The sequence below is a fragment of the Scyliorhinus canicula genome, chromosome 7, assembly GCF_902713615.1.
Source record: "Scyliorhinus canicula chromosome 7, sScyCan1.1, whole genome shotgun sequence".
Lineage (NCBI taxonomy): Eukaryota > Metazoa > Chordata > Chondrichthyes > Carcharhiniformes > Scyliorhinidae > Scyliorhinus > Scyliorhinus canicula.
In genome coordinates, this window is record NC_052152.1 from 21,312,253 (window position 1) to 21,332,612 (window position 20,360).

General features: G+C 43.2%; 1 protein-coding gene across 1 annotated transcript in view; it reads right to left on the minus strand.

Moving 5' to 3' along the window:
- Positions 1-7,964: 7,964 nt before the first annotated feature.
- kcnj6 (potassium inwardly rectifying channel subfamily J member 6) overlaps positions 7,965-20,360 on the minus strand; it is a 141,327-nt gene continuing 128,931 nt past the window's right edge. The window contains exon 3 of the mRNA XM_038801495.1: positions 7,965-9,446. Coding sequence (XP_038657423.1) covers positions 9,109-9,446 — 338 coding nt within the window. The 3' untranslated portion in view covers positions 7,965-9,108. The remainder of the gene's footprint in view (positions 9,447-20,360) is intronic.

Sequence of the window (20,360 nt, forward strand, 5' to 3'; positions counted from 1 at the left end):
TAACTCTTGAGTTAAATCCTGCAGATAATTACCATGCACAGGTTATTTGTCCACGTTTGGGAAAATTTTCCTCACTTTCAACAAAGGTGTAATCTTCTTCATTTGAGTTGTGGATTTTAACCAGCTGCCCTTTTAACAATAACTTGTTTTCAGGGGATACTGTTCTCTGCAGCAGGGTGTGGCTATGCTACTGTGTTCATTTCTCCAGTTATTGTGCTGTGGATATATCATTCTTTCTCATTGATGTTACCCACCTTGTGGACCTAGCTTTTAGCACATAAGTGCCAATTCCTTTATCTCTCCATTTTGAAGTTACCTCTTTTACACCCCTTTGTTTTCCTCGAGCTACATAGGTAAATACTTGAGTTTCTCACTGATATGCAAATTCGCATAGCAAAACCCTCTTCAGACAGCTGCCATTATCAAGTTCCCTTTTTATTTTATTTTATCACAATTTTATTTTTTATTCTTAATTTTCTCCAATTCTTAACACTCTCTAGTGCAATCACGTGGTTCTGCAGCATTATAATTAATGATCGTCATATTAGTGTTATATTCTAACAAAAACAAATCCTATCACAGAATTTTCCTCTTAGCTGCTCTTCCCATTTATATTACAGCCCTGCCTATTGAAGTAGCGTTACATTATCGCCCAGTCTGTAAATGGCAATTTGCAGTGGTTTGGGATGAACTGGCTGCTATTTTGTTTACAAGGCTGATTTAGTGTCTCGAATGAATTCTGCTGAGATCAGTTATATACACAACATAATAGTCCAATCGTAAAATGTTCTGTTTTAATTTGCTCTTTAGAAGTGGAAACCACTTAATTTTTTTGCCCACTACTTGTTTCCCTAAGAATATGGGAGTGGACCTTTGCCATGAACTACTGCCATCGTTAAATCGATGGTGCTCCCATGATTGTGTTAGAGAGGGAACTTCATGATTTTGACCCAGTTTCGAATGAAGGACTCAGACATCAGAGGGTCGGTTAGCTCAGTTGACTAGAAAGCTGGTTTGTGATGCAGAGCGATGACAACGCTGTGGGTTCAATTCCCGTACCGGCTGAGGTTATTCATGAAGGTTCTGCCTTCTCAACCTTGCCCCTTGACTGAGGTGTGGTGATCCTCAGGTTAAATCACCACCAGTAGGCTCTCCCCCTCAAAGGGGGAAGCAGCCTATGGTCATCTAGAACTATGGTGACTTTACTTTACATGATGGTGTGTGACTTAGAGGGGAAATTGATGGTGGTCTGCTGATATTGTCGATCCTGTAAGATTTGTAAGCTGTTGCAGTCGTGCAGACTAAAGCCACAGTAGGGAAGTTGATATTAAGTCCGGGTCACTTTTATGTAAGATTGACAGTGTGTCATTGCATTGACACTTGAGCAGATGGCAGCAAATCCAAGGTAATCATACTCGATTCGTACAGTCTGGTGTCAGGGAAAAATACCTTTATTTTGTTCCCAGTTTTTCTCAGTCACCAGCCTTTGCAGATCCAGTTGATATACTTTTGGACTTTTGGATGGTATGAAAGGGGTTGAGGCCTAAAGCAATTCACAGCCAGTGAAGCAAATATAAGGAAACCAGATGATCCAACTGTGACTCAAGGCATGGATAGTGGGAACTCTGGAGATCTGTACATAAAATCATAGAATCATAGAATCCCTACAGTACAGAAGGAGGACATTCAGCCCATCAAGTCTGCACTGACCCTCTGCCCTATCCCAATAATCCCTTATTGGACATGAAGGGACACTTTAGCATCCACCTAACCTGCACATCTTTGGATTGTGGAAGGTAACCGGAGCACCTGGAGAAAACCCACGCAGACACGGGGAGAACATGCAAATGCTACACAGTCACCTGAGTTTGGAATCAAAACAGGGTCTCTGGTGCTGCTAGGCAGCAGTGTTAACTACTGCGACACCATGCCACCCCTGTTACTGTGCCACTGTGCCGCCCCACTGCCCCACCACTGTGCCACCCCACACTGTGCCACCGTGCCACCCATACCACTGTGCCACCCCACCACTGTGCTGCCCCAATAAAATAATTTTTGATTGTGGATGCAAATGTTCACCTCAAATATTATTTTTTTTTCCAGTATCTAAGTATCACTTTTAAGAGATCCTGCAATAATTATTCATTTCTTGATGCATGTTCCTGGCCTATTCATGTTGAATAATAACCAGATTTTGATGGGATAGGTAGTGGCCCCATGATTACATGTCAGGAATAAACATTCGTAACATTTACCATTTATTGAGCCAGTAACAGATTTTTCTGACACACACGTGTCCAACTATTAGTAAGAAGTCTTACAACACCAGGTTAAAGTCCAACAGGTTTGTTTCAAACACGAGCTTTCGGAGCACGGCTCCTTCTTCAGGTGAATCCTGAACTATTAGTAAGCATTCTTAAAATAAATTCTCTTAGACACTGTTCCACCTTGGGATTTTGCCTGTATGCCAAGCATTTAAGCATGATTATGTAAATTGTGCTAATTAGCACAAATTGTTATTATGCCCTTAATAGATTCATAAATAAAATCTGCAGTTTGAGGCTTAGGGAAAGCCTATTTATATGTAAATTAAATCAAGCTAATATAAGTCCGTAGTTATATATTAAATACATGTTCTGGGTTTCATAAAGATAGGTTTGATGTTTAACTTCTTTTAAGTATAAAAGGAAAAAAAAATTATCAAATAGTCTATGCAAATTAAAACTAATCACTCAATGAATTCATAGCCACTGGGAATTGAATTTTGAAATGTTATTTTTGCCTTGCCTTGTGCATCTTTCATTGAACAGGAGTTCCCAAATGCCCTCAGCTGTTTTGTTTCAATATCATCGAAAACACTGGCTCATTCACAACCTGATGCCTAGATAGTAATGGAAAGGTGCAACTAGGCATCATCAGTTTATATATCAAACCCAAGCCCACATTTACCCACAATATTACAGTGACATTGAAGACATTGTGATCTGGGGGGGGGTTCAAGGATGAACCTTAGGTAGACACTGGAGGTGAAAGGTCCAGACTTGCGAGGAGAAATAATTTTAGCAGATGAGCTGGTACTGTTGGGACAAGCAGGGTTGCTATCATCGAGGTGGACCACAAAGGAGAGCTGATGGGGGACGTGGTACATCGAGGATCACAGAGAAGTCAAGGAGGGCGAAGAGCAACAATGCGTTCTCATCACCATGCTGGTGATTTGGACTTGGAGAGTCTAAATGTGGACGATTTAAGGGAGAGATCATAGAATTCACAGTGCAGAAGGAGGCCATTTTGGCCCATCCAATCTGCACAGGTCCCTGGAAAGAGCACCCCACCCAAGCCCACATCTCCACCCTATCCCCACAACCCAGTAACCCCACCCTACCCTTTTGGACACTAAGGGCAATTTAGCACGGCCAATCCACCTAACCTGCACATCTTTGGACTGTGGGAGGAAACCGGAGCACCCGGAGGAAACCTAGACACTGGGAGAACGCACACACAGTGATCCAACCCGGGAAACAAACCTGGGACCCTGGAGCTGTGAAGCAACTGTGCTACCGTGCCCCCCCAAAATGTGATGGACATTAAGCTTTTAGTAGGTGTGGGGTAATAGGGATTTATTTGTATTGGTCTTTACAAAGGAAAAGGATGCTGACAAAATACTGTAAAGGTGAAGATGGCAGAGGTAATTGATGGGGTAAAAAAATTGATGGGGTGTACTGGGAATGTTGGCTACAATTGAAGTGGATGAGTCACCCAGTTTGAATGGCTTGTATCCCAAATTTCTTAAGAAAGGGAGTTTGGAGATAATGGAGGTCTTCCAATAATCATCCAATCTTCCCTCAATGTGGGGCAACTGCCAGGAGATTGAAGAGTAGCCAGTGGAACACCCTTAATGAAGAAAGAGTTTTTTCACTTGTGCTCTCATGTATCTGATGTCCTTGTCTGTGTAGATGATAAAGGTCATGGGTTTGGAAGGTGCTGTTGAAGGAGGCTTGGCGGGTTGCTGCACTGCATCTTGTGTATGGTACACACACTGCTGCCTCTGTGTGTTGACAGCGGAGTGAGTGAATGTTTAAGGTGGTGGTTGGGGAGTCCACCAAACAGTCTACTTTGTCCCTAATGGTTTGGGCTTCTTGAGTGTTGTTGGAGCTGCACTCATCCAGGCAAATGGGGAGTATTCCATCACACTCCTGACATGTAACCACTATGGTGGACAGGCTTTGGGGAGTCAGGAGGTTAGTTACTTACCACAGAATTCCTAGCCTCTGACCTGTTCTTGTAGCTACAGTATTTATACGGTTGGCCCAGTTCAGTTTCTGGTCGAGTGTAACCCCCAGGATGTTGACAGTGAGGGATTCAGCGATGGTGATGCCATTTAATGTCAAGTGGAGATGGATTAGATTCTCTCTTGTTGGAACTGCCCAAGTGCCTGGCACTTAGGTGGCATGAATGTTGCAGAATATACCCCTATAAATTGAATTTTTGAGACCAATCTTTCAGGAAAATATTTTAGGGGTCCCTGACTTTTACAAATGTTATGGGCGGGATTCTCTGTCCAGCGACACCGGAATTGCACCGGAACCCCCCCCCCCCCACCGGCCAGTGGTTGCGAAGAGAGCCAACTCCCCCCCCCCCCCCCCCCCCCCCCACCGGCCAGTGGTTGCGCAGAGAGCCAACTGCCATTCCCCGCCCCCCCTTCCAAAACCGGGTGCCACCCTGCCGGCCGGGCATCACACGGCCCCCCCAAATACCACGCCTACAGTAGACCCCACAGGAGTGCGCAAGGCAGGGGCTGCAGAGCGTAGCGCTGGCCTGGGTCTAATCTTGTAAAAAACCATTTTCCTTCCTTGAAGGAAGTAAATCTGCCATCCTTATCTGGGCTGGCCAACACGTGACTCCAGATTTGCGATTGACTCTTGAAAATGCCCCTGAATTGACTGAACAAATAACTCGGCTCAAGGACAATTAGGAATGGGAAGCATAGTTAACTACCATCTCTCTGAGGTTTGGCCAACTACCCATCAAGATTAAGTATGGAAATCAGGAGAACTTCAGTGAAACATTTCCTTACTTTGTAGCCCAGAAGAACACGCATCAAAGTGACTTGGAGCTAATTGTTGAAGGAATGTATTTTTTTCTCGAACTATGTGGTTTGTTTCTTGATGATTCTCATTGGCGGTGTAATTTGAATCCATTGAGGAATGGCGTAATGGTTTTCCCTGTGTCAATGTTAAAAGGTTGTGACTTTATGGAAAACAAGTTAGAAAGAAAGACAATCAGATGTGCTGTCGTGCATTTCTTTAATTTCACTTGAAAACATTCAGCATAAAAAATGTACAGAAATTCATATTTTAGCTGTTATGCAGGATCAAAAAAGCACTTCAGACATTTGGTGCTCCGAAGGGTTACTATAAGACTGATGATAATGATGGTGTATGGTCAGTGTTAACTATATGGCACAATCTCCAAAATTGCCACCCCCACCATTCAAATTGCTGGCAGCTTCCGTCTTCACGTGTAAAGTCCGGTTGAGGAAGGTCCGAGTGAGGGCTCGTAAAGCACACAGAATGTGCAAAACGCAGTTCTGGAGCGGGGTGACTACTGGAAATCATTCAGGCAGGAGTGGGAATGTTTGCAGAGAGGCACGTTCCTTCCACTGCTTACCTGAATTACCTTCATACATATTCTGCAAATGAGAAATGCTTTCTCAAAACATACTGACTGCAGTTTTGTGAAAATGGTGGCTGGGCTGTGACTGGTGTTGCCAAACCTTCAGTTAAAGATTGAAACCCAGGTCACTGCTATAAGTAATCCTAGTAAGAAGTCTTGCAACACCAGGTTAAAGTCCAACATGTTTGTTTCAAACACTAGCTTTCGGAGCACAGCTCCTTCCTCAGGTGCTCCGAAAGCTCGTGTTTGAAACAAACATGTTGGACTTTAACCTGGTGTTGTAAGACTTCTTACTGTGCTCACCCCAGTCCAACGCCGGCATCTCCACATCATAAGTAATCCTGGAGAAGAAAAATCAACAGGTTTAAAAAACAACATAAAAAAAACCCACACTTTCGTTTATCAGTTCTAAAATTATATTGGAGATATGTTTAACTGAAGTTGCGTTTCATGCAATTTGTTAATGGAGGGTCTGTTTGCTTACTGATTTGGTTGGGAGGACAGTGTGCCCCAAGATGGCCGTGGTGTTGACCAGTCGTGGAGGAGGGGCAATAGGAGACTGGAGGTCACGTGATGAAATCTCCAAGAATACCCCCAACTTTGGCAGAGTTGGCAATCCTAGTTGTGAACTCGGGCTGTTTGTTTATGTTTATAATGAGATCAAGTAAACAGGATGCTTCTGTGTTGGCCCGTGGCTCAGCTGGTTGTACTCTTATCTCTGAATCAGAAGGTTCAAGTCCCACTCCAGGAACCTGAGGACAAAATCTCGACTGACCCTTTAGTTGAATACTGAAGGAAGCTGCACTATTGGAGGTGTCTGCGAATTGGTGAGCTATCAAACCAAGACTTTGCTTTCCTCTCAGGTGAACATAAAAGATCCCATGGCACGATTTTGAAGACGATCAGGAAAGTTCTCACTGTGTCTTGGTCATTATTCGCCCCTCAAAACACATCACCACGGAAACACTTGGTTATTATCGCATTGCTGTTGTTGGGGGATTGCTTCATGGAAATGGCTGCCACACTTCCTAAGTTACAACACTTCAAAAGTAATTTATTGTCTGTCTGTAAAGCACTTCAAGGCGTCCTGAGCATCATTCTACAAAGATGTAGAAGAACGAAGGAAAGTATAAAATATCCCTTTCATCTATAAACTGCGGCTGTAACTATTAAAAATATTAGAATGAGAACTTACCGTGTTGTAAAAAGCAGCGATTTGGAAGTCACTGGCTAGATCTGTTTTTATTCCCAGTGGTATCGAAACTGTATTCTTCAAAACTCTTGTGAGTTTGAAGCTGAAAAGTCACACACAGCATGCAGCTTCTCTCTGTGTGCCAATGTAACATACAAATTAGGAGGAGGTTCAGACCATACTGCCCCTTTAATCTGTTGTCATTAAATAAGGTCATGGCAGATCTCTTGCTTCAGTTTCCCATTTTATCTGCATATCTCTTGATTTTCTGAATTATGGCCACTCGTCTTTTAAGCATACAAGACGGGTGAGGGAGGGGTGGATGGGGTGGGGGGGGGGGAGGGGGGGGGGGTTGATGCAGGATACAGACAGGGTTGCCAACTGCTATTCAATGTATTCCTTGAGGATTCATCACATGACTTGCCCCAGACTCCAACCATTTGTCGGCCAACACATCCATTCTTGTGACTGCCTCACGGAACCAATGAAAAGCAAAAAGACCCATTACTCAATTGGATGATGCTTGCCTGTCAGCTAAATGGCCTTTCCATTTTCACTACTTTTATATCTGTTCAAGGGAAATGTTCAAAGGAAACGTTAAAAAAAGCATAATTACCTGAAGCGTAATAATTTGGCACCATCACAGCAACAGAGAAGTAAGCAGGGGAACATGAATTTCTACTTTAAGGAAAGAAGGTTTTTGGCCGAGTGCATATTTTACAAACGCCCGGGAGAGCTCACTTTAAAAGAGGCCTGTTCTCCAAATCCTAGGCTGAACATGGCAGCCCTGAATTCACTGAACTACCTAATAGTTATATACAGGGCAGAATAAAAAATGGCATTAGCGCAGTTTAACAATGTGAAAGGATTAGACCACATTACAGGATGCCCCATTTTGCCACCACCACCTCCCCCCCCCCCCCCCCCCCCCCCCACATCAAAGGGATGTTTTAAAGTCACACCCTATCAAACTGATCCTCCGATTTAAAGTGCTCCATTTCTGTACAAATCATCGACATTGGCCTAAAAGTCCAAAAATCCCCTAGCTGGTTCCCATGTTGTGTATGCTTACACAGTAACATATTGTAGATGATGTAGGTTTTTGTACTTGTTTTGACATGACATTTTTCAATCTTGAAATTTAAAAAAAAAATACAACTAAAATGCTGAAAATATACAGTGGGTTTTCTTCTTCTCAAAGGGGTGGTTGAAATTTTGGGAGTGGCAACCCCTTGGTCGTTTAGCCAATTTTGATAACGGGTCTGCTGGCGACGGTGGCAAAAGCCTGACTTATTCCGCTCCAACTTTCCCCCCTTCCCAGAATTCAGTTTACACGTCAGCGCGTTCCTGGCTGTTTGGCGACATCCACATTACTGACTTGCATCGAAATATTGCAAGCACCAGGCTGCAATGGTTTTTTTTTTTCGCCATAATTGAGAGTTTCGCGGTCAAAAGAACCAGACCTCCTGTGTGATTCGGGAGGTCAGGTCTGACACTGGAAAGCAGCTGACTAATGGGGTTTTCTTTGAAAGGATGCCGGGCCCTTCTCTTCAAAGGAAGTAACATTAGAAATTACAAAGGGCGACTAGGTTTAAAAAAGAAAGCCACTTGTAAACAACATCCAAAAATAGGTCTTGCGGTAGCTTCAGTGAAAATATAGCAAAGCCTCTTAAAATATGCCACATCTTCCGCCTGCCCATCAACCTTCCTGAGATCTTGTTTGAATCTAGTAATATCACTGCCTAAACAGTCTGTTTATACACATATATATTATTTTTTTAAACATAGAAAGGGACCATTTAGCTGCATTCACTCTACAGCAGAGCATCAGAAATATGTGCTCGCTACTCGAAAGGCTGGATGCTTTAAAAAGCTGACGGTTTGCTCTTCCAGCGTGGAATTCTAAATAGCTTCGGAACACATGTATGCTCTATTGTGGCTGATAGGCCTTTTAGCCAAGCTCTATATTGAACACAGGTTTTGTGTCTATATTAAGAAAGTAAAAATCCCCTTGTAAATCAAACACTGCCCTGTTAATTCAGGCCATTTTCCTCCTCCACACCCTGCCCTTTCCACCATTCTTCCCTCCCCTCCCATTTCTTTAATGTTTTCCTCTGTTCCAATGTCTAATTCTTCCGTGTGTTGGGCAGGTGGATGCTTCACACTCTGATCTCCTTCATTACTACGCAAACAAAAACATGATATTCCTGTCTCTCTTGAGGCAAACAGATTTTTCTTCCGCCTCACACCTTGGATTCGTTCTCTAGATTTGTAACCTCCCCATTCTGCTCTGTTTGCTCCTCGTGGCCCTTTTCCTCAGCTTGTGCCTCCTCCTCTTCCTCGTCCTCCACCTCCTCGTTGAGCTTGGTGGAGACTGACCAGGTAAGGGGCAGCTCCACCTTGTTGACCATCTCCGCCATTTCTTTGGCGCTACAGGATGGGGTCTTTACCTCGTAGGTTTCGTGAAAATTGTTGTAATCAACTTCATAAAATCCCTCCTCCAACGACAGGACAGGCATGAAGCGGTAACCCCACAGTATCTCAGTGGTAGCGTATGAACTCCGTGCTTGGCATGTCATACCTATGCAAACAGAAATGCATCCATGATGAATAAATACTTTTTTCTTTTATGTGTATTAATTATACAGAGCTCATATTGTTTCGATAGGTTCATCTACTTTAAACCTTAAACTGTGTGGATAAACTATAACCTCCGTTCTCCTTCTCTCTGCTTAGCTTTTGATCACCTGTCCTAATGTCTCCTGTGACACTCTGACACTTTGACTACGTTCCTCTGAAGCACTGTGTGACATTTTGCTCTGTTAAAAGTGATATATAAAAATTGTGATACATAAATGCAAATAGTTTAGAGTTATCGGTAAAAATAGCAATCGTGCAAATATTTAGTTAAGTATGCATACACTCAAACTTGAACAAGATAGTTTTCCAGCCATTTTGGCCCCGATTATGCGATTAGTTGCAGAGTGAACTCACTGATCAAAGAAAGCAGCGCACAAAGATCTTGTGATCTCTTGTGGCTGGATTTCCTCTTTCCTGATATTAATTTTATCGTGGCCCCAATTATGGAGGATATCCAGCATCCAGCAACAGTGATGTCATCAATAGGCCATGCAACCAATCACATTGAAGAAGTCTCACTGACAGCAAATCAGGAACTAAAATGCACTGTTTATTATGCACTTGTACATTTTACTGAAAGAGAAATAAAGATTGGGACATATACTTAGTAACAAATTGGAAGCTGAAATATCAAACTTTCAAAACAGTTTCTTTCTCATATTAAAAACATGGAATTATCATAATATTGAAATTTGGTATTCGCCAAATATAAAATTAGGGGTTTCAGGACCAGAGAGGTTGTTCACAAATGATTGGAACTTAGTATATACCATAAAACATCCAGTAACACTTCTTTCAACAAGGCATATATTTTTGAATGCTTTTTTAACTGGAATGGGAAGCATTAAAGGGATGTTTCAGATCAGTTCAAATGATTTCTAAAGGTTACCATTAGTTGTACATCAGAACTGAGCCATGTGGAGGAACAGTGCAGTGATTCACTGGCAGTAACTTTTGGATTTCCACATTCACCTTCACATGTGCAGAGTATGCAGATGCCAGATATTTCTGCTGTTTCACAACTGTAATGATGATAATTGCCAATAGTTATGTCATCATTAAAAACACACAACCCGGTTCAATGTCTTGTAAGCATGGGAAGTGCTCAAGTGTAAGCCCCATTTTCAATGTAGCTCCCTACTGCTCTTCCCAATGTAGTATGGAAAATGTTCAATCATAATTGGTGCAGGCAGGCGTGCATGAACATGAAATTCCTTGACAGTAAAAAGCACTCAAAGTTATAAGTAAATTACTGCGGATGCTGGAATCTGAAACAAAAACAGAAAATACTGGACACTCTCAGCAGGTCTGACAGCTTCTGTGGAGAGAGGAGGGAGCTAATGTTTCGAGTCTGGATGATTTGACAGGGTCATCCAATTTCTCTTGCCCGGAAAAAATCTCATTTGCCAAATGCCAAATTCCTATATGATGATTAGAAAAATTCCATGTTGGGCAGCACGGTGGCGCAGTGGTTGGCATTGCTGCCTCACAGCGCCGAGGTCCCAGATTTGATCCCGGCTCTGGGTCACTGTCGGTATGGAGTTTGCACGTTCTCCCCGTATTTGCGGGGTTTCACCCCTACAACCCAAAGATGTGCAGGGTAGATGGATTGGCCACGCCAAATTGCCCCTTAATTGGATAAAATTAATTGGATACACAAAATTATAAACCAAAAACAAAAAATCCATGTTATTAATGCAAACAAAATGTACCTGCAAACCTTTATCAACACTAATTTTGAATTCACAGTGAAGAATTTGTTGATTCTTCCTCCCAGTACCTCTCGCACCTTCTTTTGCCATGCAGAAACCTCTCGGGATAACCTTTTCACAGAATGTTTCCACTCTCCCATTGTAATTTTAGTGAAGACTGTGGACAAACAGGGTGAGCTGGTTTTTCCCCCTTTTCCTATTGTTCCTGCCAACTTTCTGCGGAGTTTACAGTGTATTCCATCCTCATGTTGCAATAGGTCTAAGATATAAATATACTTAATTATCCATTACAGCAATATAGTTATTATGGTTGAACTATTTGAAATTTGACGCTTCTTGATAATTTTACTTTATCATGTTCAACTTTGACGTGAATGGGAGATGACCTTGTAGAAACGAATAAAATATGAGTTGGTTCTTAAAGCCCCCTGTGAAAGCTTTATGCAGTTGAGTTGCAAATTTGCCCAAATAAATAGCTGCAATTCAATATGATGGAGCACAAATGCACAGAATCCTGCAACGTCTTATGATCTGTTTTAGAAGGATTACATTCGACAATGAGTTCTTACCAATTTATGTTTCTCAAACCTTTCACTACGCTTGACAAAGTAAATGAGAACTGCTGAGGCTGGTATGTTTGTCTAAACATATGAACATCTGGGCTCACACGAGCTGGTTCCTCCATACATTGAGTTCCTTGTCTTAACTGGCGAATATGGGCAGCTACTTCCTCACAATGAGGGGGTGAAAGAAAGTCATCTCTCAGTAACATACTAAAGGACTCCATTTTAATAATGGACAGGGGAATGTGATCCAAAAGCTTTAAACATTTGCGTGTTAATATTGCCACCAGCAATTTCTGAGGTTAAGTCTGAGGAAACATATTGTGGTGATGCTATGGCTCGACAGTTACACTGGTGAGTGTCAAATCATGAATGCCCAATATTATGACTTAATGCAACCATGTTATCATTTTTAAATGGTTCAGATATTATGATTTCAGAAATCTCAAATCTCTGAACATTTTGTTGTACATTCAGCATCAAACTGCAGAGGAATTCATGGGGCAGATGTTGCATAGCAAGGTTGCTATTGAACAGCTGCAATGACAGCTATGTATTCGGTGTATAACGTAAGTGATGCCAATGTGATCACCCCAATGAGAGAAAATACTCGTGTAATCGCAGCTACATTTCCTTCGATGTGTGTTACATTTTTAAGAATTTTCTTCCTCAACATGCCCTGCAGGAGTGAATGCCTGATTTGCTCCCAAGCTTTTGTCAGTATCACTTGGAATTAACAGCTAACTCTGGCCAACTGATACTTGCTCTAAGGGGCTGCTGATACTTGCCTCCACATTGCCCTGCAGATCAGCAAGTCAGCAACCTGTGCTGTTCCACTGCAAAGATCTGACACATCACTGTAACATATCACTGTTTTACTATCAAGTTATCATTGATGTCTGTAAAATATCACCTACAGCAAAAGTCATACTCTTAGTTTGGTGGACCTAGTCTGTAGCAGAGAGAGAAAAGGGAATATTTCCAGTCAGAATCTTTTCCCTCCAATTTTCTCAACCTCTACATTAAAGGCACTGGTTTGTACTGGAGTGTCGCTCTATTGGCAGGACTGAAGTTGCAGCTCTTCATGTTTGAGGCTTGAGAGTGAGTGTACTTACATGCCATGTATAGGTAACTATGGTGGGGAGAAGACTGTTCTCCACCTCCTTGTGGAACGTGTCCTTGCAAGGAAAGTCTGGGGGGACCTGAGGTGGTTTTTGTTGAGGCTCATCCCGGGGAGCTCCGTGATGCAGGGCTCTGTGTTCTTCGGGTTGTTCCCAGGGACGCACACCGAGACAAACATCAGCCGTTGCTGGAGGATCATCAAAGTGGTGATATGTATCACCGTATACACACAAGGGGTTAATGTAAATACACTACAACTAAGTAACCATTCGAGAGAGCACCGGAGATGTCATGACATGCAGACATGCAGCTAATGAACACATAGAATAGGACACGACCAATGGGCAGTCAAGGCACCCAGAGGGGACACTACCACAAAGGGGCTTTTACACAACCCATATAAAAGGACAGGGCACACATGCTCTTTCTCTTTCCACAGGCGACACTCAGAGAGAAGGACAGGGGCAGATCAGAAGCATCACACCCACCACGTGGCTTAGAGCAGACTGGTTAGTTAGACTGAGTTACTATAGCAAGATTAGCAGGAGAGTCGAACTCAAGTAGGAGAATTGTTAATTGTTCAATAAATGTGTTAAACCTATCTCCAAGTCTGAACCTTCCTTTGTCAGAGCATACATCAAGGAAACAGCTTATGCTACATGAAGAAGCATAACACAACAATCAACTTGATGAAAGACGCTCTTTGGTCTGCCCGAAATGTGTTAGTCTTCCAGTGGAAAGAGTTGCCCCCCCCCCCCCCCCCCCCCCCCCCCATTGCAGTCATAGTGAACTGAGGAATTGCACAGAACCTCCTCGGACTGCCTGACCCATATTGAATGTACACAGTAAATATTACATCTATCACAATCGAATTGAAGCACCTCAGAGTGCAACTTGATCTATGTAGGCAATTTACATCCCTTTACATAATTTATAATGACCATTTTAAAATGTCTGTAATGTTTCTTTGGCTGTATTAAGCACCTCAGAGTGCAACATGAACAATGTAGAGAACCTGAATCTTATTGCACTTTGTGTGAAGGCCATTTTCAAATGTTTGTAATGTTTTTTCAGATATTTTACGAATAAAGTATATTTTTGCAAAAAAAAATCTGCATGTGCTTTGAGTAATGGAAACTGTTTGATGATTGCCTTTGTTGTTTCTTCCCCGGGGCACATTTACAAAGAAACACAGCGGGCCTTGGCACTGATGGTTCCAGCAGTGGATCTCAAAAGTGAAGCAGATACAAGTCCCCAATACTGTAAATCCGCCTCAGAATCACAGAATAGTACAGTGCAGAAGAGGCCCTTCAGCCCATCATTCCGCACCGACACATGAAAGACAGAAGACCTGTCTATCTAATCCCATTTGCCACCCTTGGCCCATAGCCTTGAATGTTATGACGTGCCAAGTGCTCATCCAGGTACTTTTTAAAGGATGTGAGGCAACCCACCACTACCACTCTCCCAGGCAGTGCATTCCAGACCGTCACCACCCTCTGGGTAAAAAAGGTTCCCCCTCAAATCTCCCCTAAACCTCCTGCCCCCTCACCTTGAATTTGTGTCCCCTCGTAACGGACCCTTTAACAAAGGGGAACAGCTGCTCCCTATCCAGCCGATCAATGCCACTCATCAATGCCCAGTCCAATGCCGGCATCTCCACATCATGACTCATAATCTTGTGCACCTCAATCAGGTCGCCCCTCAATCTTCTCTGCTCCAGCAAAAACAAAAAACAAGCCTATCCAACCTCTCTTCATAACTTAAATGTTCCATCCCAGGCAACATCCTGGTGAATCGCCTCTGCACCCCCTCCAGTGCAATCACATCATTCCTAGAATGTGGTGGCCAGAACCAGCTGTGGCCTCACCAACGTTCTATACAACTTTAACATGACCTCCCTGCTTTTGTAATCTATGCCTCGACTGATAAAGGCAAGCGTCCCATATGGCTTTTTCACCACCCTGTTAACCTGCCCTTCTGCCTTCAGAGATCTCTTCCTTTAACTACGGGCAGTATCCTTTCATTCGGGGACTATGCGATTTCAGGAGCATCAGCTTTAGACTTGAAGCTGTTAATTTATGGAACAGAGCAAAATGGCCTTTATTCAACAGACAAAAGAAAGATGGAAGGAGGTATTTGGTGAAGCAGCTGAAGATGGTTGGGTCTAGGACACTACCCTGAGGAAGTCTTGCAGTGATGTCCTGGAGTTGAGATGATTGACCTCCAACAACCACAACCATCTTCCTTTGTATCAGGTAGGACTCCAACCAGCGTTGGGTTTTCCCCCTGCTTCCCATTGACCCCAATTTTGCGAAGGGCTCCTTGATGCCATACTCATTCAAATGCTGCCTTGATATCAAGGGCAATCACTCTCACCTCACCTCTTGCATTCAGGGCTTTTGTCCATATTTGGACTAAGGCTATAATGAGGTCAAGATATGAATGGCCCTGATGGAATCTAAATTGAGCGTCTGTGAGTAGGTTATTCAGAACATGAGGACATAAGAACTAGGAGCAGGAGTAGCCATCTGGCCCCTCAAGCCTGCTCCGCCATTCAATGAGATCATGGCTGATCTTTTGTGGACTGAGCTCCACTTACCCGCCCGCTCACCATAACCCTTAATTCCTTTAGTGTTCAAAAACAATGGTATGGTGTTCAATGGCAGGTGGTCCATCCGATTTCATTCCTTTTTAGTGATGTTTTATTGTTTGGATACAATTGAGTGGCTTTTTAGAGCATTTAAGAGTGAACTGTGGGTCTGTGATCATGTGTAGGCTTGGAGATTTCCTTTTCTAAAAGGACACATTAATTCCTTTCCTAGACGTACTAGTTGAGAAATCAGTTTCTCACGCAAACTCATGAATGTGCTGAGAGCCGTCACTTTTGGCCCTGAAAAGTACCCATTCTACCTCAGCAGGGCAAGGTATCTCAAAGATCTCAGAAAAAGATGAAGCTATTGGTTTTATGCTGCTAACAGAAGTGGCATTCTCCACTAACAGAATGCTGCTGTAAACCCAAAAGGACTTTCTGTCTGTCACAGAAATCAGTAACATGGGATATGAATTTCAGTGCGAATGTGGTGCTAGGTATGTAGCCCATACATCCCAAAGACTGGTGGATTGTATCAAACAGCAGGCATAGTGCAGACCGTGCCCAACCATCCCATGCTTGCAAAACGCAAAACACAGTGCCCAACAGCACATATGATTCTGCAATTGGACATTGGCAAATAATCCTCAGTGTGCAAAGAATTCCGCTGATGACCAATTTAACGTTGTCTGCCGGCCTCGCAGTGGCACATTTGCGTGTACTGAAAGCTACAGATAAAAATACACGGGTCTGTTCTTTGCAGCCAGAAAGAACATGTACACACATTGTGCCTATTTCAGCTAAACAAAATAAGTGACAGCCATTTTCTGGTTCAGTCCTCAGGGCAATGCCTTGACCAATCAGAGTCAAGCTGCCTGGTTTAAATTTAATAGAATGCTTGGCGGTTAGCTGTCAATCAACTTGTGCATTCTCCAAGGCAAATCCACTCTCTTTTCATACAGTACTGTTTCCCTGACACTACTACTCTTGCAAACTGTTCTGATGAGTGCAAGATGAAAAGCTTTGACAAAAAAGGTCTCTTTTTCAGCAATACTCAAGTTCGATACTACCAAATGGTCGTATTGTTACTATGCTATTTCTTTGAATAAAGCCTGATGAGCAATTCAAACTGTCCTTACAATGTGCTAGCACTGATTGAGGTGGAAAGATGATGCATGAAAGCCTGCAAATTGCACAGTCTCACAAAGGGAAATATTAATGAAGTGATGCATGTCTAAAGCATTTTGCACTGTTTTCTTTAAGAAGAAAGGATAAATTAGACCTTTATAGGCAGTTCCTAGGTTAGTATAGTTGCTAGCAGATGCCTCAGGCGTCAGACATGGTAAGTAGTGGAATATGCTGTTTTGTAATAAAGGATTATATTATACTGTTCCTAGGCTGCATCCCTTTAAGTCCATTAAGTCTAACTGCAGTAACTAGGTCCAAGGTCAAATAAACTCTGTTTTGTTTTCTTGTGTTGGAGCTGGTTGTAAATCCTGGCTCCTCCACAAGGTCAGAAAAACCCAACAGAAATGATTCATTCTTCAAACACATTTTCTGTACCATGACATAAATGGTAGTTGGAAGACGATTTATTTATATGTAAAAGACTGTAATGAATAATACTTAACAGTGCAAGATGTGTTTATCTCTGTAAATTATTAAATTGTAAATAAAGTTGGTTGGCTTCATTAACCTGTATAAAGTTTTGCAAAAAGCGAAGGCAGAACTCATTAGAGTTTGCTATGTTTTAAGTCACTCATTGTGCATATGGTCACAATGTATGTCTTCATAAGTAAAAGCTTTAAAATGTATGAAAACTATTCACTAGTATTCCCTCCCACTGTCTGGCTGTCTGATTTCTCCCTTTTAACCAATTACTGATCTAGTTTTATTCCACCATATGTCATATCCCTTAATATCCTCTGGTAACTACGCTAGTAGAGAGAAACATAATTATAAACAAATTGCAACACAAGATATGGACTGTATAAGTCCATGCACCCCCCATGTAGATTCTCCTTGCTTGTCCCAGCCAGTCACCTATATTGCATTAAGCAAATGGTGCTAGCTATTTGTTGTCACATAAGCATCAATTATACAGGTGTTGCTTGTACCATATTGAGCATACTGTTTATGGCCAATTAACATCTCGCTTTGTAACATAAAAAGAGCAATAAACTGTAGAAATAGAACCAAGAGATTGGAGCAGAACCCGATCTGTGGCATTCTACGGCCTCCCAGCTCCCTGCTTCCCAACGGCAGGAGGCAGCGCGCCATTCTCTGCTTCCATCGCTATCAATGGGATTTCCCCTTGAAGCCACCTCACACCTCCAGGAATCCTGAGGGCTGGATTTTGGGTTGTGGGGGTGAGACCCACACAGATAAGGGGAGAATGTGCAAACTCCACACGGACAGAGACCCGTGGCCGGGATCGGACTTGGGTCCTTGAAGTCGTGAGGCAGTGCTAACCACTGCGCCACCGTGCCACCCTACTTCTCATAGTTTCTAACAGTGTGCGCAGCTGACTGAAGCTGATTCAAGACCCCAGCAGCTGTTTTCACTGTTAACTGTTATCAACTACCTGAAGCAGCAGAGACTTTGCAGAGTTTCAATCAATCGAAATTTGATTGAATGTTTTGAGGTGACCACCAGGTGTAGTTGATGTTGTTTATGTGGATTTCTGTAAAGCCTTTGACAAGGCCCCCCCCCCCCCCCCCCCCCCCCCACGTGGGAGACTTTATAAAGATGGCAAATAGGGATACAGGGTAATTTGATATGGTGGATTCAAAATTGGCTTAGCTTTAGGAGATAAGAGGATGATGACAGACGGTTGTGTTAGAGACTGGAAGCCAGTGTCCAGTGGCGTACCACAGGGATCCGTGCTGGGTCCCTATTGTTCGTCATTTATATAAACAACATAGATGACGATGTGGGGGTTGGATCAATACGTTTGCAGATGACATAAAGATTGGCCGGGTGGTTAACAGTGAGGTTGAGTGTCTTGGGTTACAGGAAGATATCAGCGGGATGGTCAAGTGGACAGGAAAGTGGCAGTTGGAATTTAACCCTGAAAAGTGTGAAGCGATGCACTTTGGAAGGAATAATATGGCAAGGAAGTATTCAATGAATGGCCTGACACTGGGAAGCTCCGAGGAACAAACGCCCCTTGGTGTGTTTATCCATAGATCTCCGAAGTGGAAGGGCAGGTTAATAGAGTGGTGAAAAAGGCATATGGGACACGTGCCTTTATCAATCGAGGCATAGACTACAAAAGCAGGGAGGTCATGTTGGAGTTGTATAGAAATTTGGGAGGCCACAGTTGGAGTACTGTGTGCAATTCTGGTCACCACATCATAGGAAGTATGTGATTGTACTGGAGGGGGTCCAGAGGCGATTCACCAGCATGTTGCCTGGGATGGAACATTTAAGTTATGAAGAGAGGTTGGATAGACTTGGGTTGTTTTCACTGGAGCAGAGAAGATTGAGGGGCGACCTGATCGAAGATAATGATGGGCATGGACAGGGTGGCGAGGGAGCAGCTGTTCCCCTGAGTTGAAGGGTCAATCACGAGAGGGTGCAAGTTCAAGGTGAGGGGCAGGAGGTTTCGGCGGATTTGAGGAAGAATATTTTTACCCAGAGGGTGGTGACAGTCTGGAATGCAGTGCCTGGGAGAGTGGTAGTGGTGGGTTGCCTCACATCCTTTAAAAAGTACCTGGATGAGCACATGGCACGTCATAACATTCAAGGCTATGGGCTGAGTGCTGGCAAATGGGATTAGGTAGGTAGGCAGATGTTTTTTAGGCGTCAGTGCAGACTCGATGGGCTGAAGGGCCTCGTCTGCACTGTGTGATTTTGTGATTCTGATACATTCAATGTGAGATCAGATTAATGAAGAAACTAGAACCGAGAAGTTATAACTCTTTTTCCCTGGGAAAGCGAAGGCTGATTATTACTGATGGGTTGGAGGTAATGGCGAATGGGCAGGAAAATAGAGTTGAGGACAAGATGATCGCATTAAATGGCGGTGCAGGCTCGAGGGGCTGAATTACCCACTCCTGCTCCTAGTTCTTATGTTCTTATGAAGAGGTTTCTTGAATGAGGTCTTTAAAATAATAAAGGGGTTCGGTAGGGTAGATGAGGAGAAAATCTTTCCACTTGCTATGGTGACCAAAGCTAGGGCCACAAATACAGTATAAGCTAATAAATTCAATATGGAATTCAGGAGAATCTTCTATACCTGAACAATGGAGAGAACGTGGAACTCGCTATCACCAGGAGTAGGTAAGGTAGGTAAGATAAATGCATTTACAGGGGGGTGGCTGCATAAGCACACCAGGATGGAAGAGTTAGATCATTAGAAGGACATGCAGATAAGATTAACTGATGAGAGGAAGTCCATGTTGAACAGAATCTCCTGCATAAACCTGTTGGGCCAAATAGGTTTGGAAATTCTATATAATTTAATGTGTCCACTTCTACAATGTCTTGACCAATTTAGATGAATTTGCCAGTCACTGAATACAGTGGGAAAACTTCATTAGCATGAATGCATCCACTTTACGCAATGGGGACTGTGGTATGTTTGAGGATAGATAACAAGAGGTAGCACGGTAGCATTGTGGATAGCACAATGGCTTCACAGCTCCAGAGTCCCAGGTTCGATTCCGGCTTGGGTCACTGTCTGTGCGGAGTCTGCAAATCCTCCCCGTGTGTGCGTGGGTTTCCTCCGGGTGCTCCGGTTTCCTCCCACAGTCCAAAGATGTGCAGGTTAGGTGGATTGGCCATGATAAATTGCCCTTAGTGTCCAAAATTGCCCTTAGTGTTGGGTTGGGTTATTGGGATGGGGGGAGGTGTTGACCTTG